Source organism: Papio anubis, chromosome 2 (genome assembly GCF_008728515.1).
Source record: "Papio anubis isolate 15944 chromosome 2, Panubis1.0, whole genome shotgun sequence".
NCBI classification, from domain to species: domain Eukaryota; kingdom Metazoa; phylum Chordata; class Mammalia; order Primates; family Cercopithecidae; genus Papio; species Papio anubis.
The window spans coordinates 44,108,911-44,135,722 of NC_044977.1; the positions used below are offsets into that span (position 1 = coordinate 44,108,911).

General features: G+C 40.0%; 1 protein-coding gene across 24 annotated transcripts in view; it reads left to right on the top strand.

The window, feature by feature from the left end:
• Positions 1 to 26,812, top strand: part of KALRN (kalirin RhoGEF kinase) — a 690,448-nt gene that overhangs the window by 252,379 nt on the left and 411,257 nt on the right. For all 24 annotated transcript variants that reach the window (XM_031662269.1, XM_031662306.1, XM_031662320.1 and 21 more), the window contains one exon: positions 12,895 to 13,017. In XM_031662269.1, coding sequence (XP_031518129.1) covers positions 12,895 to 13,017 — 123 coding nt within the window. The remainder of the gene's footprint in view (positions 1 to 12,894; positions 13,018 to 26,812) is intronic.

Below are 26,812 nucleotides of genomic sequence, written 5' to 3' on the forward strand. Positions count from 1 at the left end.
TGGGACTACAGGCGCCCGCCATCTCGCCCAGCTAGTTTTTTGTATTTTTTAGTAGAGACGGGGTTTCACTGTGTTAGCCAGGATGGTCTCGATCTCCTGACCTCGTGATCCGCCCGTCTCGGCCTCCCAAAGTGCTGGGATTACAGGCTTGAGCCACCGCGCCCGGCCAGTGAATTCTTAAGTTCAGTATTATACTCTGCAATTCTAGAATGTTCATGCAATTCTTTTTATAGATTCTGATTCTCCACTGGAACATTCCAGTTTTTAATCCACTTTGTCCCTTTTCTTTAAGATGTCAATCATAGTTATTTCCTTGTCTGCTAATTCATATCTCGATCATCTTCTATAGACAATGTTATTGTTTTGATTATCAGTAACTTTTCCCTGTCTCTTTATATATCTTATGATTTACCTTGTATTGTGGATATTGTAGATGATACACTGTAGAGGCTCTTATTAGTTTATCTTTCCCTAAATATTTTGAAGTCTTATTCTAGAATATAATTAAATTACAAAAGATTATCTTGATCCCATTGAGCCTTGGTTTAGACTTCAGTATAGTAGGTATATTTTTATCTTTTTATTAATCCTAGGGTATAGCCCTTATTCTAAAGATAAGGCTCTTATTCCTATAGCTTGGTGTTTCTGGGGTCCCAAATGAATGCCCAGAGAGTTCATGAAAGCCTCTCTACTCTGCTTGAATTAGAACTCCCAGCATTTCCCCAGCACTGTGTGACCTCTAAAATTTCTGTTTAGCTCTTAATATGCCCCATCTCTCATAGCTGTTTTCTGCTAGACTTTCTGGAGTCTTGTCCTGCATATGCAAAGCTTGGGATTTGGCTGTGGACCTGAGGGAAATTTTAGTGAAGATTTTAAGTAGCTCCTCTGCATCTCCTTCCACTGTAATATCTTGTCACCCAAATCTCAGCCTCCTTACCAGTCCCTGAACACTAATATCCATTTTTCATATCCATCAAGACTATTGCTGCCCTCTGCTCAGCTTCTATTTCTCTGCTCCACAGTTAGGAAAATATCCTCAGGGAGAAAGCTGAGGTGAATATGGGCCTTACATTGTATGCTTTCCCTCTTTCAAGGATCTTTGATCTATATTGGTTATTGACCAATGCCTTTCAAATAGCTAATAGACAGTAGGGTTAAATCTGATACTAGCTAGTCATGGACAGACCATAAGTCTCCACATGAACATTTTAATAAAAATGCAGGTATATTGAGGTTACCTGGAGAGCTTCTGTGGAATCAGAAAATCAATGGTAGGACCTAGGAAGATATATATATAAGTAACTTGGTCATGGTCACACATTCTGGGTGGCATATTAAAAACTCAAATCTAGGCCTGCATAACTCCAAAAGTCATGCTTTTGAACCATTAAATTGTCTCCCAAATACACACTTAAATCCTGGACTATCTGTAGTCACACAGTGCCTGCTATGGTTTGAATGTGCCCCCAAATTTCACATGTTGGAAACTTAATCCCCAAGTTCATATGTTGATGGCATTTGGAGGGGAGAGCTTTGGGAGGTAATTAGGATTAGATGAGGTCATCAAAGTGGGACACCCCATGATGGAATTAATGGCTTTAGAAGGAGAGGATATATATATATATATATTTAATTTTTATGTATATTATATGTATATATTTATTTAATTTTTGTTTTTTGAGACAGAGTTTCACTCTTTCACCCAGGCTGGAGTGCAGTGGTGCAATCTCGGCACACTGCAACCTCCACCTCCTGGGTTCAAGTGATTCTCCTGCCTTAGCCTCCCCAGTAGGTGTGACTACAGGTGCCTGCCACCACGCCTGGCTAATTTTTTGTATTTTTATTCAAGATGGGGTTTCACCTTGTTGGCCAAGCTGGTCTGTCGCTCCTGGCCTCAGGTAATCCACTAGCCTCTGCCTCCGCCTCCCAAAATGCTGGGATTACAGGTGTGAGCCATCATGCCCAGCCATGAAGTTGTATTTTTTTAAGAAAACATTTCAGACAGTTCTAAATTAAAGCTGTGTTTGTGAACTACTATGGTAAACACTAGAGAAATGAGTTTCTAAGAAAAAGAAGTCAGTATGGGCTTATTTGGTCAAGAAAGGCATCAGGAGGAGATGAGACTTCAATTTTGAAGGATGGGAATAATCTGGAGATTTGAGTGTGGGTATTTCATGGTGGGGGGAAATGTGGACACAATATAGGGATGGAATGAGCATAATATGGTGTGTTTGCATGGCAGTGAATAAAACAATTTGGCTGCAAAAGATACTTGGCGTAGGACAGTGATGTGAAATAATAACGTAGATTTGGACCAGTCTGGGGTTGGGAGAGGCCTTAAATACCGGTTAGGAAGATTGGATTTTTCATTGTAGGTATCAGCAACAATATGGTTTGTTTTTTGTTTTCTTTTTATTATTTTGACTGAGAGAATGACATGGGAAAGCAGTGTATTAGTGCGGTGAACCTGATGGGGTCAGATGGCTAAGTATAAGGGACAGAATGGAGTAAGGGGACCAAATAGGCAAGTATTTTTAATTTATTATCTAGGCAGGGTGGGCTGAGGGATAAGTAGCAGCAGCAATGGAAGTAAAAGGCATATTCCAGAGTTATTTGAGAAAATAGAGAAAAAGTTGAGCTCTGAGGGATGATGCCAAGGTGTGGGAAGACAGGAAAAGGTGGTAGTTTTGAGATGCTTGTGGAACATCAAGAGGATATTCATATTGAGTCCATAGATACTATCTTAGTTTGTTTTCTGTTGCTATAAAATAATGCCTGAGACTAGGTAATTTATAGAGAAAGATTTATTTAGCTCATGATTCTGGAGGCTGGGAAGTCCAAGAGCTTGTAGCATCCTGTGAGGACCTACTTGCTGCATCATAACATGGCAGAGGGCACCACATGTCGAGACAGGGCAAGTGTGCTGGCTCAGGTTCCTCTTCCTCTCCTTCTAAAGCCACTAATTTCATCATGGAGTGTCCCACTTTGATGACCTCATCTAATCCTAATTACCTCCCAAAGCTCTCCCTTCCAAATGCCATCAACATATGAACTTGGGGATTAAGTTTCCAACATGTGAAATTTGGGGGCACATTCAAACCATAGCAGGCACTGTGTGACTATAGATAGTCCAGGATTTAAGTGTGTATTTGGGAGACAATTTAATGGTTTAAAAGCATGACTTTTGGAGTTATGCAGACCTAGATTTGAGTCTTTAATATGCCACCCAGAATGTGTGACCATGACCAAGTTACTTAATCTCTCTGAATCTGTTTCTCTACCTAAAATAAACAAATAAATATATTTAAAAGGTTGTGATTATGGCATCTATTACCTCATAAGGCTGTTATGGGGATTGAGATAATGTGTGTAAACCTCATTGTGTAGAGCCTGGCATGTATTTATTCTTGTCAGTTATCTGGGAAGTTATGGTTAGAGAACATTATGAAACAGGAACTTGCATGGGATTTAGGTTCAGGTGGACACTAGATTCCAATTTATCTTCATCACTTACAAGCTGTGTGATCTTAGCCAATTTATTTGGCCTCTTAATAGTGAGTTTTCACTATGTTTAAAATGGAATTAACAATACCTTCTTTGTAGCATTATTATGAGGATTATGTGACATAAACTATGAAGGCTCTTGGCACAGGCACATGAAATAAGAAATAGTATTAGTGTTGTTAAAGTTGTGGACCCCGGTGGATATTCACATGGAGAGGGTTTGATGGATGAAGGGTAGAGGACTGAGGTCCATCTTTAGATTGTCACAATAGGCTGTGAGGGACACAAAAGGAAGCCACAAATTGGCAGCCAGGGAAGTGGGAGGTAAGTTTAGATAAGTCAATGTAGGATTGGAGGATTGGTAAGCTTTCAAAATTAGAGTTTTCCTATCATTTTTGTCATACTGAGACTAGATATGATGTGTCAAGGAAGAAAATTCAAGTATGTGAAAACACTGATTCTCCAGAGAAGATGTTCACAAGTCTAGAGACTTGTGAAAGAAGGAAGAGACACTCATCGTGTCTGCAGCCAGATGGGCTGCTGCTGAAAATTACCTGGTCTTGCGGGGCAGACAGGTTGGAATTTCAGAAAGGACTGAATCTGATTCTGACATGAGGTCAAAGTGAATGAGAACTGATGAATAAAGAATTCAGAAACTAGGAAGTGACGGGTTTTCATCGTGGGTGTCAGCTCAAGAAAGTAGTAAAAGCAACCATATTTTAAGGGCTGAAGGAGGAAGTGGATGGAGGAAAAACAAAGGCAGTAGGGGCAGAACACACTTCTGAAAGTTTGGTGATGAAGAGAAGGAGAGACAGAATGAAGCTCTGAGCTCACTGGAGGGCTTAGCAGCAGGGTTAAGAGCATCAACTCTGGAACTAGACCTCCTGGGTTTGAAACTTTGACTGATGTTCATTAGCTGTGTGGCTTTGGACAGGTTAATTAGTTTCTTGATGCCTTAGTTTCCTAATTCATAAAATGGAGATGATGATATTGAGGGTTAATATTGGGGAGATAATTATGAGGTTATTAGGAGGATTAAGTGAGTTAATATAATATAAAGTGCTTAGTACAATATCTGTCACATAGGGAGCATTTAACAAATCTTAGTTGCTGCAATTGTCATAACCATCATCATTATTGATGTTATGGAGATAACATTAACATATCATGTTATGGAGAGAAGGGAAGAGGAAGAAAAAGAAGACAAGAGGCTTAGTACTGTTGTAGCTATAGTTTGGCTCTAAAATATGAGCACAGCACCTACCAGGGAGTCTTCTTAGGTCCTACTAAACACTTGGACTTACGAGACTTCCATGGGCCATCTTGGGTACTGATCTACTGAGAATGATATAACACGGGAACCACAGCTTGCCAGCAGAGCAGTGCTTACAGCAGTTCAGCTCAGCCATTCGCTTAGGTGCAAGGAGATAAGATCTGCTTTGGGCAGCTGCAGGAGCTGCCATGGCTTATAAACTCCATGCCCCATGGGAACCAGTATGTTTGGTAACAACTCCATTGGCACAGCTCCCAGAGTTTCTGCAGTGAACATTGCAGTTATAAAAATCACCACCTCAAGAATGTCCAAGATATGGTGTACCCATCAGGTGTTTGCAGTTCACTTACAGTTCCTCCCAATCCACATGAAATTTGTGAAGCAGGGGGTATTTTTTACCATAAGAAACATAATTTAGCAACATGTTGGCACATACCATCTTTTATCTGTTTTCAGGGAAGCTGAACTTGGATGTTAACTGAAGGTCAAGTTACCATGTAAGAGGGGAAAGGGTTTTGTTAACCCTTTGCTTGTAGTGGGATATTTGGCTGTTTTACGGAGAAATCAGACCTGTTCTAGATTGTGAGCAACATGTAAGGGTGTTAGACATGGGATTTGAGATTTAAGGAATTTGGGTATGGAAGGTGTAAGAAATGAGTTAGGGGATCCGTAGCATGTTTACAGGTCAGAGACATGGCCTGGTCAGTGAGATGTTTGGCATCCTGGCCAGTTACTGAGGATACAGTGAAAGTGTCTCCCAGGTAACCAGGCTGTGCTGTCCTTCCTTGAGCAGACTGGATTTATGACAAAAGACAAAAATGGCTTCTCTTTTACACAATATATAAAAGTATGCCAACTGACATGCCAAAAACACGAAGGAAACAAGCAGTGCTTCAAGAGATATTTATTACACCTACAGCCTCTCAGGCCCATATCCCAGCTGCCTCCCCTGTCTGTGGATATCCATGTAATGATCTCTTCAGAACCTGAATACCCTGTGGCCTGCAGGGTTTGCAGGATACAAAAGAGGTGAGGTGTCACATTCTTTCAGTAAGGAATTCTTGGAACCTGGAGATAACGCCACATTTTGGGGTCCTTTATGTTTCTTTTTTTCTCTCTCTCCACCTTTTTGTTTTTGGAAAACTAGCAAAGCTCAATTCTAGGAGAGTGGATAACTGAAAACCAAGAAGGGTCTTGGGGGTGCTGGGCCAGAATATACACACATGAGGTCTGTGTGTTACCCTATTTGCACAAGAAAATGTGTCCTGGGTCAGTCCAAGTTCCATGAAAGCAAAATTGCAAAGTAGGGGGGGATTTTGCCTTTGATTCTCAAGTCTATTTTAGGGCTTCCCTCCTTCTCTCTAGGACCTCTCTGCCACTTTGTAGGATCTCATCCCTGGGTCATGTTCACAAAGGACCTTGCCCTCTTACTAAACTGTTTCTATATTTAGGATAAACTAATTGCAGGAGGGATTGCAGGAAAAATTGCATTTTAATAGGCATATCACCTGAGTGAAAAACTGTTAAGAGCCAAAGGGACTGAGTCTCTAATAGTGAGAATTGAGGTGTGGCAGAGAGGGTGGGGAAGGAAGAGTCTGGAAGCAAGCCAAGAGGAAGTAAGATTCCCTGGTCAGGCCACCCAGGGACAGCAGGAAGGCACCAGTGCCCTCAGGCAGAGCCCTGAGAGGGTGTCTGGGCCTCTGAGTGCGTGAAGGTGGAGGTGGTGGGAGGATGGACAGGCACCTTTGGGCTGTGTCTGTGCAGTGCCCTGTGGTCACTCTGAGGGTGCATGTCTAGGTGGGCAGACTGTGGATGTTTTTCATGTGAGCTGCAGGTGTGATTCCCCGGCTACTGCAATCTTAAATTCACACCTTTCCTCTGTTTTTTACTATAATGAAAAACATTTGGAAAATATGTGCAATAGAATATATGCTCATATGTGGATTTCAAAATCTATCATATGTGTAGCACTTAACAAAGCATTTTCATAACCATCATTTTATTTGAATCTCCCTGATACCCTAAGGTTTAAGTAGTTTAAATTGTTACCCACATTTTACAGATAAGGAACTGAGTTTGAGACCAATGATAAAGCTTGTCAAAGTTTATTCAGCAGAGTCTGTACTGATTTGAATTCTGTTCCTTGCGCTCTCACACTCATAAAATTTTATTTTGGAATTAACTGGACAGCTAGTTTCCCAGATATAACAAGGTTCACCTGCAAGGAGGTTGTTGGTTCTCTCCAGGGCACAAGCTTTTATGGATGATCCACTGTAGTGTACACAGGGTATAGTGAACATGGTTGCTGTTGGGATGTGCATATTTAGGCAAAGAAAAGCCATTGGTTGTCTTGTGTCCTCTTAATCAGCTCATCAAAGCTGAATATGAACATATTTAATACCAATGTAATCTATAATTACAGTATAAAATACTAACAATAGATAGTAAGGTGGTTTGAAAGTTAAAACTCTAAATCAGATGCTTTTGCTAAATTTGGCAAATGAAGGAAAATAAACACAAGATTCTTAATATACTTGTCCTATGAAATAATTTATGCTTCTTTAAAAAAAGAACAATAATAACATTTTAGCTATTCCTATCATTGAAAGGAGAAAAAGGTTTCTGTTTGTTTTCCTAATTTGCATTTAAATAGATTCATTTAACATTTACTGTATTAAGAACTAGATTTGTATATTTTCACTGGATTTTAGCCAGCAGAAAAAAAATTTACTTAGCTTGGTTAAAAACAAAACCCCAAAAGAAAAGGGGGAAAAAAAAACCCCAAATGACTTACGTGTAACATCTATCTTCTTAATGAGACTAAACTATGTTGATTTCAAAGAGATACAATTTCATTATTTAGACATGAACTTTCCTCTTTGTAGAATTTTTTTTGTTATATTACATTTTGTTGAACTCACCATTTGTGGCTTCTCAAAAAACAAAGACAAGTTTGAAGGCACTTTGGAGATATTTTTAGTTTAAAATGTCCTAGCTGGAAGGGAGCTTAGAAAGAGTCTGCCTATCTGGACACTAGCAACCGAAGAACTTATGTCCAACTCAGCATTCATTCATTCATTCATTCATTCATTCATTCATTCAGTGAGTACTGAGAGAACTAGAGCTATTTGAATCAGCTGTCCCCAGACATCTGGTATTCCATCTTGGTGGGGCAGGCAGTGGAGGAAGAGGAGAAGAAGGAGGAGGCAGAGAAGGAGCAGGCTAGATAATGGCAGGGGAATGTTCCTATTGAGGAATAGCACCTTACCCCAGCTGGAGTACTGCAATGCCCTTTCAGCCAACTTTTAAGGATAACTGCCCTGTGGAGCTCAAGCAGAGCAAGTCTTACAGCCATGTGAGCAGGAGGCAGGGCGGTGTCCCCAAAGCATGGCTTAATGGTGAATGTGGCCTTGGGTAGAATGAATTAAATCTACACCCTGTAATTTACTTCCCTGAACGTGTTTTCCTGCCTGTGAAGTGGGCCTGATGATAGCACCTTGTGGGATTGTTTTATGGATGCAATGTAATGATGAAGGGTGAGTGAACATTTTGAACTCTAAAGCATCACACAATTGTCAGGGCTGAGACTAAGAAGCTTCCCTTCGTCCCTTCTTCTTTTTTTTTTTTTTTTTGAGATGGAGTTTCACACTGTGGCCTGGGCTAGAGTGCAGTGGCACAATCTCAGCTCACTGCAACCTCTGCCTCCCGGGTTCAAGTGATTCTTCTGCCTCAGCCTCCCAAGTAGCTGGGATTACAGGCACCCATGACCAAGCCCAGAAGCTTCTCTGGCTATAAAATAATGCCATTTTTCTCACTGACATTATTTTATTCAAAAAGATAGAAGTGTAAGTTGTAGCAATGAACATATCTTCTGATCCAGGAGAATCAACAAAACTATTTTTTATTTTGGGTGGAAAAAACGCATTCTGTACATTTCCAGATTGAGCCTATTATAAAGCAGGATGCTTACCTCCATTCTGCAAACCACTATCTCTTGCAAATGAGGAGAAGACCAGAAATGAAGTGACTCTTCCACAGTCTCATGTGGAGTTAGTGACAGAGCTGGGCCTGGAACCAGCCTAGTCCTCATCTCACTTGACTGTATATATACATGCACATGCATGCATTCATGCATGCACACATTCTACCTCTGCCACCAGTTCCACTGAATGCAATAGAGATGACTATGACCCTTGCAGACAGCCAGCCTTGCAAAGGTGAGGATTATATGCAAGTAGGCAGCAATTTTATCCCCAGAGAAGACTTGTGATTGTCCCTTAGGAAACCCTAGTTCCTGACATCACATGAGACCATCTAATCCCCAGAGCAGGTCTTTTTCTTTCTGCTGAGATGTGTGTCGCCTCTTTGGAGCACCACCTCCAGTGACAGCTAAACTTTTCCAGAATGTCCCAGACCCCAGTGACAACCTGGTATGCTCCAAATATAGGAGGCAAAATCAGTTGGGATGACATGGGCGCAGACCTCATTCTGTAAGAAGCTGATTCAGCAAGGTGCACAGTTCCTTCGGCACTCTCAACTCTCACCTTTCTTTAACTCATTTTTGCATTGCTTTCCGCCCTAATTGGCTGGTGTTCAGCTTTCCCTACTCTGTGGTCGAGGGATCTGGTGCCAAGCAATCTAATCATTCTGGTGCCAGCACATAAGTCATCTACTTATTTGCATATCTAAATCACCATTTAACATAAAATACAGGGAAGGTCACTTATCGGCTACTGAGACATCCAAGAAAGTGTATGGAGTGAGCATTTTCATCACAAGTTCCAAGGACTTCAGGCATTTCAGACTTTCATTAACTTTATTGATTCTTTTGTCAATAAAGAAAAGAAATGAGAAATTATTTTAAAATAGGGCTGGGAGGCAGGCTTTTAAAGATAAAAATTACAGAATGAGAGTCCTCTAAATTCCTGGGGCGTCTGTCTTTTCCTTCTTGTCCTTAATAATAATTAAAGAAGAAAAAATAAAAGCCTTGAACAAATGCCTGTGATGTGAGGGTAGCTGAGGCTGGAGGACCCAGTATAGTGCACAAAGCACAAATATCGACCCAACCTCTACAGGAGCCCCAGCCTGAAATAAATCCTCTGACACTCAGAAGTAAAGAATGGTCCTTTCGTCCTTTCTTTACTGTCGGTGTAAGTAGATGGAAGTGTAATTCAAAAGGGAGAATAATCTCCAAATCATGCACATTTGCCTTTGGAAGGTGATGTTTTTATACTTAAGTGTGGGTTGTTACAGCCCTGATGTCTCTCTCCTGACCTTTAGACACAAATAACTGCCTACTGGATACCTCCCCTCTCATAAGCCTCCCAAACTCAGCACATCTAGAACAGAACATACTATTTCCCACCCAAGCTTCATACCTTACTGTTGAGGCAGCATCTGTGGTGGTACTTTTTATTACCAGGACTCAGGGTGCCATGCCAGAAGCCTGGCTGCTCTCTCTACCTCTTCCACACCTTCTCCTCTCTAAACAACCAAGTCCCCAATCCTCCTAGTAGCTCTCAAATCTGCCAGTTTCTCAGACTCTACTGCCACTCCCCTAATCCAGGATTCCAGGTCCTCGCCCTCATCAGGATTTCTGGAGCAGCCTTCTAGCCATTTTTCTCTTCCCTTCCAGTCCACATCCCTCACTGCCATCAAAGCTCACTTCACACTTCACAATCCAGCTTAAAACCTTCCACCAACACCTGGCAGCCGACAATGTGTGGTCTAGGTTCCCCGAAGCCTGTGTACAAGGCTCTTTGTGGTCAGCCTGTCCCACCTACCTCCCCAGCCACACCTCCTCCTTGATGTCAGGCTCCAGAACACAGCTGAGGACCCTTCATTGTCCTCAACACAGTAGGCTGCCCCAGTTCTGTTGCTTTGCCTGAGCATGCATCCCACTGGCCACCTCGCTGATTCCTACCTGAATCAAGGCTCGACTCAGATGTCACCTCCTCTGAGAAGCCTTCTCTGCTCTTCCCCATCTCCTCAAGGATAGGTGAGGTGTCCGCCTCTGTGCTCCCTCAACAGCCAGTATTCACCTCTATCTTATCAGTAGATGTTTTTTGAGTTGTAATTTTAATCACATTGTGTGCCAGATTGTAATAAAGTTGTATCTGAGTCCATGTCAATTTTCCACATTAGCCTGTAAGCCACTAATACTCAAGAACCATATTTTAGTCATTTTTGCCTCATGTCACCTCCAGCGGTCCCTGGCATATAGCAGGTGTCCCATAAATATTGGTTGAATGTAATTGAAATAGTCAATTCACTCTTCTGTTAAAGGGACATAATTGGATAAGGCTGCAGTTCTGGCTCTGGAAAGCTGGTACAATTATGGCCACTTCTTAGCCTGCTTCTGTTCTCAGCTGCTTCCTGCTCCACTCTGCAACTGGGCTGTGGCCTTTAGTCCATCCCAAATGCAGTGTGAGGCTTAAGTAGTGCAGTTCTCTTCTCCAAATGTACTCTTTCATACCTTTCCTGGCTTTTGCTCACTTAACCATTGTATTTTGGTCTTCCGCATGTGTGAGTCACTGAGCTGAGATGATGAGGAGCCTCGGGCTATGGCACATTGGAAATGGTTGAGTTTCCAGGTGCTCACCCTCATCAGGTTTTCTGTAGCAGCCTCCTAACCATTTTCTCTTCCCTTCCAGTCCGCATTCCTCTGGGGAAGAGAGAACTGTAAGGGACATGTGATGGCTACCTTCAACTATTTAAAGGGCTGCCTTAAAGAGAAAAGAATATAATTTTCTGCTCTGGACAGAAAATTACAGAAAGTCCAACTTCAACTGGCTTTAATAATAAAGAGGACTTATTGGCTGAGGTCCAAGGAAGTCCAGAGACAAAGTGGAAACCAGACAACGCTCAGCCAGGGCTCTGCCTGCTTCCTGCAGTTGTCTTGGCTCCACCCTTTCTCTACCCATTGGCTTCACCCTTAGGCTGCCAGAAGAATGGCTGCAACAATTTGAGGTCAGAGCCACATACAACAATACTGGAGGAAGAGAAGCTATAACTAAATAACTAGGATTCTGTTTTCCTATAAGTTTATAGCAAACTTCCCTTGTGTTTTATTGTATTAAATTGGATCACATTCTTATATCTGAGACAATCCCATTGGTTGGGAAATGTCATGCACTGGTTGGCTTAGGTCTGGTGTCCCAAAGAGCCAGGGGTTCTGGTCAGCTCCCATTGAAGTATGTGGGCTGCCTGGAAGACAGCTGGATACCTAAGTGAAAACCAGGGTATGGAGTTAGGAGGAGGAAGATGGCTCAATGCCCACTGTGCTAGCACCAGGCAGTACTTATACCACCCTTAAAACCCTCATTTTCTGCTTCCCAGTTGGTTATAGCAGAAACCCTGGAATCGTGAGGCTGCAGAGTTATGAGAAAAGTTGATTCAGTTCAGAATCAATTCAACATTGTGTGTGGCTGGGCAGTGTATAAGAGGGGCAGGGGCGAGTAAGGATGTCCCTGTTGCTTTCTTCAAAGATTTCTGTCTTCTACTAGTGCAGCAGGAGATGCATTAAGCCTCCCAGCTTGTCTCCTCAGCACCTGTCCCTAAAGCAAGCATGCTGGGAATGGTAAACAGCTTCCTCTCCCATCTCCCAATCATCTCACTCATTTTCTCTTTTTCCCTTAGGCTCTGTAATGCAACACAGCGGCTGCTGGTGGGTTCTTTTTTAATTTTTTTTGAGACGGAGTCTCGCTCTGTCGCCCAGGCTGGAGTGCAGTGGCGCAATCTCGGCTCACTGCAAGCTCCACCTCCCGGGTTCACGCCATTCTCCTGCCTCAGCCTCCCGAGTAGCTGAGACTACAGGCACCCGCCACCGCGCCCGGCTAATTTTTTGTATTTTTAGTAGAGACGGGGTTTCACCGTGGTCTCAGTCTCCTGACCTTGTGATCCGCCTGCCTCGGCCTCCCAAAGTGCTGGTGGGTTCTTAAGCTAAAAGTGAGGGCCCTCCTGAGAAACCAGGCTGTGGCCCACCCCATTAAGACTCTCCGACTCAGAACAATAACTGAGCAGCAAGAGAGCTTTTCCCCCTTCCACTAGCTCGGAAAGTTTTGCCCTTTTCGACCCATGACTATTCTGATTACGCTGTGCTTTCTTGTCCCCTCTAGATGTTCGACTGGATAAGCCACAACAAGGAGTTATTCCTGCAGAGCCACACGGAGATCGGAGTCAGCTACCAGTACGCCCTCGACCTCCAGACGCAGCACAATCACTTTGCCATGAACTCTATGGTGAGCTGAGGGGCTGTTCTCAGGGCTGCCTCTGGGAGTGGGAGAGTGGGGAGAAGGGGGAGGAGGGACAGAAACAGACTTTCCACTCAAGGAAGAACTGTGAACATGCGGACCCTTTGGTATTCCATTTGTTGGAATGAGGATGAGTGCAGGGCATGTGGCCAGCCAGCTGTTCCTGCAGCAGATTATGCCTCCAGATCCTGCTTTACACAGTGAAAGAATGTGCCGGGGGTTGTAGGAGGCATTGGCTCAGCTCAAGTCTAGAAGGGCGAGTTCCACCAGTTCCACTTCACTGACTTAGCCAACGTTTTTTTGTCCCCAGCATATGTGAGTCACTGAGCTGGGATGGTGAGGGGCCTCAAGCTGTGGCACATTGGAAATGGTTGAGTGACCTGGGGCTGTTTAGACTGGGGAAGAGAAACCCTAAGGAACATGTGATTGCTGCCTTCAAATATTTAAAGGACTGCCTTAAAGAGAAAAGAGTAGAATTGCTTTATGTTTGTTTAGAAGGCAGAAATGTTCAGGGGATGGCAGTTTGAGGGGGAGGCAGGACATGGCTCAGAGCGGGAGGTGGGGTGGGATGCAGTGGAGGATAGTGAGCTCTCCATGATGGGCAGTGTTCAGGCAGATGCTGAACACTCAGAGAGGGATGTTTGCTAACTGTGTGGCCAGATAGAACTTACTGTACCTCTCTATGCTTCAGTTTCCTTATATATAAAATGGAAATAATAATAGCTACTATATAAGGTTGTTGCAAGGATTTAGTGTGTTAACTGTAAAACAATGAGAACGGCGCCTGGCACATAGTAAGTCATCAGTAAACGCTGGTGTTATGATAATGATAAGGATGGAGGAGTTCAGTCCATACGACCACTCTTATTCTTCATAAACCTAACACTTAGGGATATATTTTTGTTTCCCTGCATGGTTACCCTTTATTTCAAAATTGTGTCTGCTCCTTGAAGCCACTATATTTCAAACTCCTGCAGCCTAAGAATGCCTATCTCCTCCACCAGCTCTTCCTACCTGAATTATTGGTCCAGAAGACTAGCTCCACCCTTCCTCATATATCTGAGAAACAAAGACAGCTTATCATTGTAGCTGATGATGTTGGGAGTGGAGCAAGTGTTAGAAAAACAGAAACAAGGTGAATCACAGAGGCCAAGAAGGAAGAGAATTTCATTTTCTACCAGGCTCTTTTAAACATGCTGTGCACCGGAATTAACACACTGGAGAAGAAATATTTTAGGTCGGATGCAAAAGTAATTGTGCTTTTGCCATTACTTTTAATTAAATAATTCTGGCTTCAAGTTGTTCAATGTCTAACTAGAGAAAGAAAACTTAGACAATCATGGTGCAGCTTGATATATGTAGTGATAGGGATATGCTGAGTTAACTAAGAACCTTAAAATCTCAGTGGTTGAAAACAACAGAGGTTTGTTTATTGTTCCTACCACACACCCATCCCTAGCTTGTAGGAGCTCTGCTTCATAGCCACCCAGGGAGACCTGGGCTGATGGTATAGCCACCAGCTCAGATCTGCCAGCTCAGATGCTGCCAGCCTTGCCAGACGAAGCATGTACCCAAGGACAAATGCTGGACACACGCTGGCTCTGAAACCTTCCAACTAGAAGTGACACATTTGCTTACATTCCATTGGCCAATGCCAATCACAGAACCACATCTAATTTGAAGTGGCTGGGGACATCGTGCAGTCCTATCACATGCTGGGAAGGAGAGAGCAGAATGGTTGTGAACAGCTCTAATGACTAGCACACTGAAGGATGTTAGGTAGAGGTGAACATCATGAGACTTGCATAGAAAGATCACTCTGGCTGTATTGATGAAGGTTGTGAGACCAGGCAGATGAAGTTTGTGAGACCAGGCAGGAAAATCATCAACACTGATTGTGTTATCAGTCTTGGCCACAACACAGTCTTGTGTCTTCATCTAAATATAAAGACTCATTCTCTTCCCACTGGTCTCCTGTAAATATATCTCATTTCTGTCTCCCTTTAATGTAGAGTAGCAAAGCAATTGATAACAGGTGATTAGGAACGTGAACTCAAATCTAATCAAGTCTGATTATTTGTGTACCTTGTGGATTTTCCCTGGTGAGTTTTACAAATTCTGTGCCAAAATTTTCACATCACCCAACTGCCTGGCCCTAAGGCAGACAAACTCATTTTAATAAGAAACAAAGACAACCATAATTAGGGTGGTAAATCCACCACCAAGCCCCTAGAAACAGTGAACTTCAAAGTTAAAAGAGCCTTTGGTTTTGAATTATCTGTACAACTGCTCTTCTCTGCTAGTATGGATAACTGAGAGTTAACAGCACATCAAAAACCTTTCTTCGGACAGATTTACTGTTGAAGTCTCCATTTTAAGGAAGGAAATTTACTGAAGGGAAGTATCTTCTGGAACTGGGAGAGAGAAGAGATTTAGTATACAACAGCCAATTAGTGTGTGCCAGCCCATCTAGTAGCCTCCCTCACTGTGAATGCACACAGCACTCAGAGGCCCCCTTGGCCTGATTAGTCTGGATCTCCTCTCTGGCTTCAGGGTGAGGGAAGGGAAATCCCAGGGTTTCTGGATCAAATTGCCTGCACGCCTGTGCTTGATAAACATGGCCTGGTGCCTTCGTTAAATGGGAGGTTTAAGGTTTGTTATTAAAAGAAGCTTCCTGCAAAGAGGGATGTCAGCATCCCAAGCAGGTGAAAGGAGGGAATTACAGATTCCTTTTCTCTGGCCTGGGTGATGGATGTTGCTGCCAAGAAACAAATGTATGCAAGTGGCTACTGCTCGAGCTCAGTGACTACAGGAATGATCAGTTACTCAGGGGAAGTGGGAATGTGGATTGTTCTGTAAATTCACTGCAGCATTTCTGTTCTTGGAAATTATACATACACATATACATATACCCACACATGTGGGTATATGTATTACATGTATTACATGTAAATGTAAATATAGCATACTTTGTTTTAGGCTGCAGGTAAGTCTTCTGGTATTGAATCTTGTTTTACCACACGGAAATAGGCCAGCGGTTCCTTATGTTTCGGGTAGTGCACAGATCCCTTTGAAATCAAATGAAGGTTGTGAATCCTCTCTTCAGAGAAATGTATATGAACACATTTTTAAAGACAGTTCCCAGAGATACAGGGGAATCCTAAAACCTGTCAATCAACCTCCCCAACTTAAGGTTCTAAGAACCTTATCACTTGTTTATTCACTCATTTAACAAATAATTAAAGATCAGACATTGTATTGGATACTGAGCATATAGTGGTGAACAAGACAGAGATGATTATGTCTCATGGAGAGTCCAGCGGGGAGATAGATGTTAAGTATATAATCTCACAAATAAATATATAATTACAAACTAGTAAGTCTTATGTTGGAAAAGGAAGGGATGTTATGACAGAGTTTAAGAAAAGGGCCCAATTTAGATGGGGGGTGGTCAGGTCAGGTACATTTTTCAATCAATAATCTGCATTGACTTAATGATGATTGTTCATTCGTTGGTAGAAATTAATGGCCTATGAATTGAAGTAACTCTATAATGTACCAAAGAACTTATAATTTAACGAAGTCCTAGGTATATCATTTTGTGACTGAAAATGATCAACTAATAACTTACCTGTTCAGTTTTATTTTCACATGTCAAGTTTTTATACATTGGTTGAAGACCCAATTCCAGCAAAGGTGACCATTACTGAGAGTATTAATTTGCTAGGGCTGCCATAACAATGTCATGGACTGGGTGGTTTGAGCAACAGAAATTTGTTTACTCACAGTTCTGGAATCTAAAAGTTCAAGATCAAGGTGATGGCAGGTTTAGTTTCTCTTGAGGCCTCTCTTCTTGGCTTGCAGATGGCTACCTTCTCACTGTGCTGCCAGGTGGCCTTTTCTCTGTGAGCACACACCCCTGGTATCTCTCTGTATGTCTTAACCTCCTCTTTTTATATAAAGATACCACTCAGATTGGATTAGATCCCACCCTAATGGCCTCATTTTAACTTAATTACCTCTTTAAACACCCTGTCTCTACATGTGATCACTTTTTATCATACTTGGGTGTTAGAGCTTCAACATATAAATTTTGGGGCTCTGCAGTTCAATCTGTAATACAAAGAAATAATTGCATATTATTAAATCACAGAAGAAAAATCAGAAATTTTCTAAATTTTATCTATGAATTGGTACCAGGAGAGGCCATCAATTGTTAACATACCAAGAGTGTGGGAGTGATACCCTACTAAATATAGTATATAAATAAAATGAAAAAAAGTTAAAATTGGTTGATCTTTAGATTTTTTGTCATAACATGTGTTTTTGAATTTCCCACTTGGAAATCCAGTTCTTTTGATCTTCAATTAATAATGATAATAATAACAACAACTCACCTACTAAACCCAGTAGGAAAATATTCTGTTGCTTCTTACAGTGCCTCAGACACCCAGCTTTCCTGAGCTCTCTGGGGTCTCCCTCTTTTTAAATTCTGCCTTCTGCTGTGGAAGCCTTTTGCATAAATTTTCTTTCCCCTGAGTGTGGCCCTCTACTCTGATGGGAGTATGGGCAGATGGAAGGGAAGTTGGGTGGTAATATGCACAGAACAGTCATCTAGCTATCTATGCTCTGGTTCTTCATGAGACTCGCAGGAGTACATGCAAACATAGCACAATCTTATTTACAATTTTAATTAGCTGGTTCTTTGGGAAAAATAAATTGCTAATGGCTTCTGTCTAGAGTTTTAAAATATGAAATGATATTCATTTTCTATTATGACTGTGAGGATTCACCGTAGTGATAACAATGTGCGGCTGGGCGGGGGAATCTTTCTGCTGCAGCATGCTTGATAGCTGTTTTAATCCCATTAATTCGCTTGCCAAAGGCACATATTGCCACTTGATGGTGTGCAAATCAGACCAGTTGCAGAAAAAAACTACAGTGTTCTCTCTTTGTTTTGAGGGAAGGTTACAAATGACAACACCAAGGAAAAATCAGATCTGGTACGAGAAAAATCAAGAGTCTGAGGCAGGCAGGTGGTTTCCCAACTCTAATCTCCCAACCCTAATCTGAGAAACCTTGCCCTTGGGCCCTCTGTCATCTTCGATTCTTGGCAGCCCTAAACCGTGATTCTGTGGCACTTCCCATCTCCAGACAGGCAGCACTTTTTAGAATGACAGAATTTCTAGATTTGATGTAAACACAACACACACACACACACAGTTGTAATGTTTAAGTAGCCAGTGTTTACGCTACCATAACTGCAAAACCCCTTAGTAGACATAGAACTTATTTTTAAAAAAATGAAGAAGAAGAGTTCAATCTTATGTAGTAAGCATTAGTGTTTTTAGTATATTTTTTTCTCAAAGAATCACATAGGCAGCTTGCTAAACATGCAGATTTCTTTTTGACTATCACCCTAGTTCTGGAAAATCATAATCTCTTGGAGTAGGATCCCAGGATTGTAAAGAAGTTCCCCAAGTGATTTATATGCACGTTAAATCAGAAAACTGTTTTTCTATGAAGATCTATATGTATTAAATAGTCACTTTCTAAAAGAAAACATTACAAGTTCCGAAAGACAGTTCACTTCCACCATGACAGTGTGAAGAACTCTGCAAACCTGTTATCCATTGAAACTAGTTCCATTGAAACCAGTGAAAAATTTTAAAACAAGCATTTTAAGTCTCTGGAAATGGTCCAAAATGCATACAGCAACTGAAAAACATTTATTCAAGAACATACACTAAAATTCAGTAAGAACTGTGAGCCTATGGTATTTGAACTGAGACCCACTCTCTTCTTTCCCCTCCTAACTCAGTAAGTTTGAAACTACTCCACAAAGCTTCCACCAAGAACACAGGGTTCCTTTCCCCTCCACCCTAGTTTCCAGTTGAAGGAGTATCTTCCCAGGTGGGACATTTCTTATCCTGCCCCAAACTACCTGTTGCTGACGCCAAGTTCTGGGTAAATGTGGCCCAGAGGTGGAGACTCCCTTCTACCCAGCCCTCGTTCTTAGAACAGTGGCTGTGCAATGTTTGCCAGGGCCCCAATCACCCTTAGGCAGAATTTCCATGTTGGGAGAGGTAAGCCAAGGAGACCTGAGGCTATTCATCTCATTCTACTGAGCATTCAGCTCCTAAAGTGGGCTGGGCTTCAGGAAAGCCCGCCATTGTCCCTAACCCCAGCTCCAGAGCTGCAGCTCAGAGATTTTGCTTGGGGTAGAAACAAACTGTAAAAAGAGAACTCCAAATCTTTCCCCAAAGGAACTGACTTCATGTGCAACAGAGGATGGAAAAGTTCAAGCCACTTCCAAAAATGCTCTTAGGGAGGTTATGGTGAAAGGAAATTAGGAGACGATTGGTAGATTCATTGGTGACATAGGCCGCATTTCAGGCAGGTTAGTTTGCCAGAGAGAATCAGGGAAAGAGATCTGGGGCCAGAAAAAATTTCAAGCATTGACTTCAGGAACTGTCTCTTCAAAGAGACCCAAATTTAATTGCTCATGTCTGTGGAACCACTTATGCCCCAGTACGTTGTTGAAAACAAGAGAGCAATCAGCTTGCAATTAATAGAATTAAATTCCATTGACAGCACCAGGGAAAAATGAGATCTGGTACAAGATCTGGTACCAGCTGGGTTTGATCAGGGAAAGAAAATCAGAGCACTGCCAAAGCCACTGTCATTGCAGGTTGCCTGTGAGCCTATCCAATGCTGTACTGCCCCTGGGAGCAACATTGGAGGCTACTTACTGTAGAAGTGTGGGGGAGTGGGAATAGACTTCACTACAATAATCCAGTCAGTCACTAAACAAATAAGCAAATAACAACAACAAGCTCCAAAAGAAGTGGGAGACCAGTACCCAGAGTTGCTCCGATATGGCCTAAAATGTCCAATTTTCAACAAAAAAGATTATGACACATGCAAAGAAACAGGAAAGTATGACCGGGAAAAAAAAAAAGGATTCAAAATATGCACTAGAAAAAAATAAAAAACAGTCAACAGAAATCACCTGTGAGAGCAACCAGATGTCAAATTTTACAAAGACTTTAAAGTTGCTATTATAGATATGTTCAAAAAACAAACCATGGTTGAAGATTTAAATGAAAGCATAATTACAATGTCCCCATCAAACACAGAATATCAGTAAAGATAAAGACATTATCATTAGTATTATTATTTATTTTGAAATAGGGTCTTGCTCTATTACCCAGGCTGAAGTGCAGTGGGACAGTCATGGCTGACTGCTGCCTCAATCTCCCAGGCTCAAGCAGTCCTCCTACCTCAGCCACCTGAGTAGCTAAGACTACAGGTGCATGCCACCAGGCCTAGCTAATTTTTCTATTTTTTGTAGATATGGGATTTTGCCATGTTGCTCAGGCTGAGAGGCTTTTTTTTTTTTTTTTAAAAAAAGGAAATATGGAGCTGAAAAATACAATAACTGAGACAAAAATGTTTTAGAGAGGCTCAATGTAGATTTGAACTGGCAAGAAAAAAATAGAATTAACAATCTTGAAGATAAACTAATAGAAATTATGCAATATGAAGAACAGAGAGAAAAAAGAATGAGGACAAATGTACAGGGCTTCAGAAAAACATGAGACACCATTAAGTGCACCAACTGCTATGCATAATGGCAGTACCATAAGGAGAGGAGAAACAGGAAGAAACAGAAAAAATTATTAGATGAGATAGTGGCTGAAATCTTTCGAAATTTATTTTAAAATATTTATGACCAGGATGCTCAAGAAACTCCAAGTAGGGTAAATTCAACAAGATCCACAAGCAGACACATTATGGCAAAATACTGAAAGCCAAAGACAAGGAAAACCTTGAAAATAGCAAGAGAAAAATGACTTCTCTGTTACAAAGGAACCTCAATAAGATTAAAAGCTGATTTCTCATCAGAAACAATGGAAGTCCAAAGGAAGTAGGACAGCATATTAAAAAGTGCTCAAAGGAAACAACTGTTAACGAAAAATACTATATCCAACAAAACTATCATTCAAAAATCAAGGTGAAATAAAACTATTCTGAGATAAACAAAAACTGGGAAAATTTGTTTCTAGCAGATGCACCTTATAAGAAATAATAAAGGAAGTTCTTCAAGCTAAAAGCAAGTGACCCTTGATGGTAATCTGAATCTACACTAAAAGACAAAGAGCACTGATAAAGGTAATTATGTGGCTATAAAAGATAGCATCAGCACACATTTCTTCTCCTTTTTTCTCTTAATTGATTTCAAAAGCAATCATAAAATAGTGTGTACATAATGTATTGTTGGGCCTATAACATAAAAATGTAATATGTTTTCCAGTGATAGCACAAAGGAGGTTGGTAGGAGCAAATTTGTATTAGGCTAAGGAAATTACTCCAGATGATAACTTCAATCCACAGGAACGAATATGGCGGCGATTCAGAAGTGATAAATAAGACTAATATGAAAAAAGCTATAAACATATAGTAATCCTCCTTTTCTGTCTCAGCTTCTATAAAAGACATAAAATTACAGAAAGTGATACTTATAACAATCTAATGTTTGGTTTGTAACATTTATAAATGTAATATGTATAAAATATGACAAAATGTGAGGAAAGGGGATAAAGCTCTGTACGAGTAACATTTTTATGTCTCACTGGAATTAAGTTAACATACAGCAGAAGCTGATTCTGATAAGTTAAGGTATATATGCTAAGCCCTAGAACAATTGCTAGGAAAATAACTCCCAAAGTATAGTGAAAAAAAATCAATCAGTAAAGATATTAAGATGCTACACTACAAAATATTCACTTATGCAAAAAAAGCAGTACTGGAGTAACAGAACTATAAAAAAAGACATATAACGTATAGAAAAAAAGTCAAATGGCAGACATAAACTCTATTAATAATGACATTAAATGTGAAAGGATTCAATAATCCAATCAAAGGTAGAAATCGTCAGACTGGATTTAAAAACCAAGATCCAGTTAGTAGCACTGTCAAAAAACATTTAAGACCCAATCTAACTGCTGTATACAGGAGGCACATTTTGGATTCAAAGATATAAATAGATGGAAAGTAAAATGATAGAAAAAGATGTATTATGCAAACAGCAATCACAAGAATAGTCAAGTGACTATATTAATAACAGACTCTTAAGTGCATCTTAAAAGAACAACAAAAAGTTACTAAAGATAAAGAGCAACTTTTAAAAGGAGAAGAACGTCACTCTATCAGGAAGATATAACAACTATAAGCATATATACACCTAACAAAAAAGTACCAAAATACACAAAACAAAAACTGACAGAAATGAAGGAAGAAATATATAATTCAAGTGTTTTAACTGGAGACTTCAATACCCCCTTTTAATAATGGATGGAACAAATGAGCAGAAGGAAATAGAATACCTAATCAAAGAAACAGAAGACTATAAGCCAAATTGAACCAACAGACATCTATAGAACACTCCATCCAACAATAGCAGACTATACAATCTTCTCCAGGGCATGAAACATTGTCCATAATAGACCATATGCTAGGCCAAAAAACAAACCTCATGAAATAAAAAAGGATAGAAATAATGCCAGATATTTACCCCACCACAATGGAATGAAATTATAAATCGGTAACAGAAAGAATTTCAGAAATACATGAATATGTGGAAATTAAATGACATCTTCCTGAATATCCAATAGCTAAAGAAGAGATAAAAAGGAGAATTGGAAAATAATTTTAAATGAATGAAATTTTTGTACATCATACCATAACTTACATGATACAGCTAAAGTTGTGCTTAGAGGGAACATATAGTTGTAATGCCTATATTTAAAAAGCTAAAAAAAGTTCTCAGTAACCTAAACTTCTGCTTTAAAACACTGGAAAAAGAAGAGCAAATGAAACCTAAAGCAAGCAGAAGAAAGGAAATAATAAAGATTAGAGTAGAAATTAACTAGAGAATAGGAAAACAATAGAGAAATTTAATGAAATCAAAAGCTGGTTTATTGAAAAGGTCAACCAGATTTATAAACCTTTAGCTAGAACAACCAATGAAAAAAATTACTAGACTCAGAAATGAAAGAGGGGATATTATTACTTACCTTACAGAAACAGAAAGTATTATAAAGAGATGCTATAAATAATTGCAAGCCAATAAATTAGATAATAAATGAAATGGACAGATTCATAGAAAGATAGTAACAACTGATACTGATTCAAGAAGAAGTAGATAATCTGAATAGACCTATAGCAAGTGAAGAGATTGAATTAATAATCAAAGAGATATTCTCAAAGAAAAGCCCAGGCCCAGATGCTTCATCACTGAATTCTACCAAACATTTAAAGAAGAATTAGTACTCATTTTTTGTAAGCTTATGTTAAAAAAAAAAAAAAAAAAAAAAGATGAGGGAACACATCCCAGCTTAAGAGGCCAGTATTACCCTGATACCAAAACCAGATAAATCTGTCACATAAGAAGACTACAGACCAATATCTCTTATAAATATGGATGCAAAAATTTCCAACAAAATACTATCAAACCAAATCCAATTAGCCAGACATGGTGGTGCTCACATATAGTCCCAGCTACTTGTGAGGCTGAGGCAAAAGAGTTGTTTGACTCCAGGAGTTTTATGGCTGCAATGAGTTATAATCGTGTCATTGCATTCCAGCCTGGGGACAGAGCAGACCCCATCTCTGAAACAAACAAAAAGAAACAAAATCCAGGAACATACAGAAAGAATTACACACCATGACCAAGTGGGGGTCATCCCAGAACTGTGAGTTTGGTTTAACTTCAGTAGGAAAAAAAACCCCAAAATCGTGTGGTCATCTCAGTAGACCCAGAAAAAGCATTTGACAAAATCCAACACTTATTCATAATAAAAATACTCAACAAACTAGGAATAGAAGATAACTTCCTCAACCTGATAAAGGGCATCTACAAAAATTCACAGCTAATGTTATACTTAATAGTATACATGATACTTCCCCACTTAAGATCAAGAACAAGACAAGGACACTCTTGCCACTTCCATTCAATATTGGAGGGTCTATTCAGGGCAATTATTCAGGAAAAAGAAGTCATCCAGATTGGAAAGAAGTAAAACTATATTTTCAGATGACACAACCATGTATATGAAAAATCCCAAAACATTCAGTAAAAAACTATTAGAGCTAGTAAATTAGTTCAACAAGGTTACGGGATACAAAATGAATAAACAAAAATTAATTGTATTTCCATGCATTTAAAATGTGCCATTTGAACATGGAAATAAGAAAACAATTCCATTTATAATAGCATAAAAAAGAATAAAATGCTTGGGAATAAATTTAATAAAAAAAGCGTAAAACTTATACTCTGAAAACTATAAAGCATTGTTGAAAGAAATTGAAGATACAAATAAATGAAAAAAAAGCTCATGTTCATTGATTAGAAGACTTAATATTGTTAGGATGGCAATACTCCTCAAATCCTTGATCTATAAATCCAGTATATCTCTATCAGAATCCCAACTGGATTCTTTGTAGAAATTGATAAACTGATTCTCAAATTCATGTGGAATTTTAGGAGATGCAGAATAGCCAAAACAATGTTGAAAGAGAACAAAGTTGGAAGACTTATACTATGAAATTTCAAAACCTAACACAAAGCAAAAGTAATTAAGAGAATGTGATACTGGCATAAGGATAGTCATATAGATCATTGGAATAGAATTATGAGTTCATAAATAAACCCATGTGTCTGTGGTCAACATATTTTAGACAAGAGTGCCAATGTCATTTCATGGGGAAAGAATTGTCTTTTCAACAAATGGTGCTGGGACAACTGGATAGTCATAAGCAAAAGAATGATGTTGGACCCTTACCTTACACTAAATTAAAAATGGATAAGTTGGACATCATCAAAATAAAAAATTTGTGCATCAAAAACAACAGTGAAGAAATGAAAAGACAAACCACAAAATGGGAGAAAATATTTGCAAATCACTTATCTGATAAGGGAGTTATATCTGCAATCTATATAGAACTCTTACAACACAATAATAAAAAGATAACTCAATTAAAAATGTTCAAAGGATTTAAATAGATATTTCTTCAATAATATATACAAATGGTCAATAAGCACATGAAAATATGCTTGATATAATTAGTTATCAGGGAAATATAAATCAAAACCACAATGAGATACTACTTCTTACCCACTAGAATGCACTAGAATGGTTATAATCAAAACTCTGGCCAGGTGTGGTGACTCACGCCTGCAGTCCTAGCACTTTGGGAGGCTGAGTCGGGCGGATCCCCAGAGTTCAGAAGTTCGAGACCAGCCTGGCCAACATGGTGAAACCTGGTCTCTACTAAAAATACACAAAAAACTAACTGGGTATGGTGGCACACGCCTGTAGTCCCAGCTACTGGGGAGGGTGAAGCAGGAGAATCACTTGAACTCAGGAGGCAGAGGTTGCAGTGAGCCGAGATTGCACCACTCTGCACTCCAGGAATATGTGTACCACTCGGTATTCACTCATTTGTCCATTCAACAAACTTTTGCTGTCTGTGTCGTTTACTAAACACTGAGAACAACAAGATTCATGAGACACAAAACTGTCTTCAAGGTGCTTGAAATTTAGTCATTCCCAAATTCATGTACCTAACGCAAACAGAATTTTGCCCACTAGAATATAAATTCCTAGAGGCAGAGCTTTATCTGTTTTATTCACAGCTGTATCTGCAGGAACTATAACAATGCCTGGCAGTTAGTAGGTGCCTAAATAAATACTTGTTGAGTGAATGATGATGTTAAGCATGTCAATCTGAACACTATTTGAGCATCAGGGATGCAGAACTAGGAAGGTAGGGCCTTTAGTTTTGAGGGAGCCCAATAAGGCACGGCTCCAGCGGAAGGCTCTTGCAACAGAGCAAGACTCTGTCTCACCAAAAAAAAAAAAAAAAAAAAAAAAAAGGATGTGGAGAAGTCAGAATGCTCATACATGGCTGGAGGAGTGTAAAATGGTATAACTACTTTGGAATACAGTCTGACAGTTCCTCAAATAGTTAAGCATAGACTTGCCATATGACCTAGTAATTCAATTCTTACGTACATACTCAAGAGATATGAAAACATATGTCTACATAAAATGTCCATACATTGTACACAAATGTTTGCAGCAACATTATTTATAATAAGCAATAGGTGGAAACTACCCAAGTTTCTATAAACTGATGAATGGATAGACAAAACGTAGTATCTTCATATAATGGAATTATATTTATTTGGCCATAAAAAGGAATGACGTGCTAATATGTGTTACAACATGGATGTACCTTGAAAACATTTTGCTAGGTGAAAGAAGCTGGGAACCAAATACCACGTATTATGTGGTTTCATTTATTTGAAAAGTCCATAATAGGCAAATCTTTAGAGATAGAAAGTAGATTGGTTTTTGCTTAGAGTTAGAATGGAAGGGGTATAAGAGAGTTATATCTAATAGGTACAGAGTTTATTTTTGAGACAATGAAAGTGCTCTAAAATTGATTGTGGTGTTGGTTGTACATATCTGTATACTAAATAATATACTAAAAACCATTGAATTATACACTTTTTATTTTATTTTATTTCATTTCATTTCATTGAGACAGAATTTCACTCTTGTTGTGCAGGCTGGAGTGCAGTGGGGCGATCTCAGCTCACTGCAACCTCTGCCTCCTGGGTTCAAGCAATTCTCCTGCCTCAGCCTCCTGAGTAGCTGGGATTACAGGCACACACCACCACGCCCGACTAATTTTTGTATTTTTAGTAGAGACG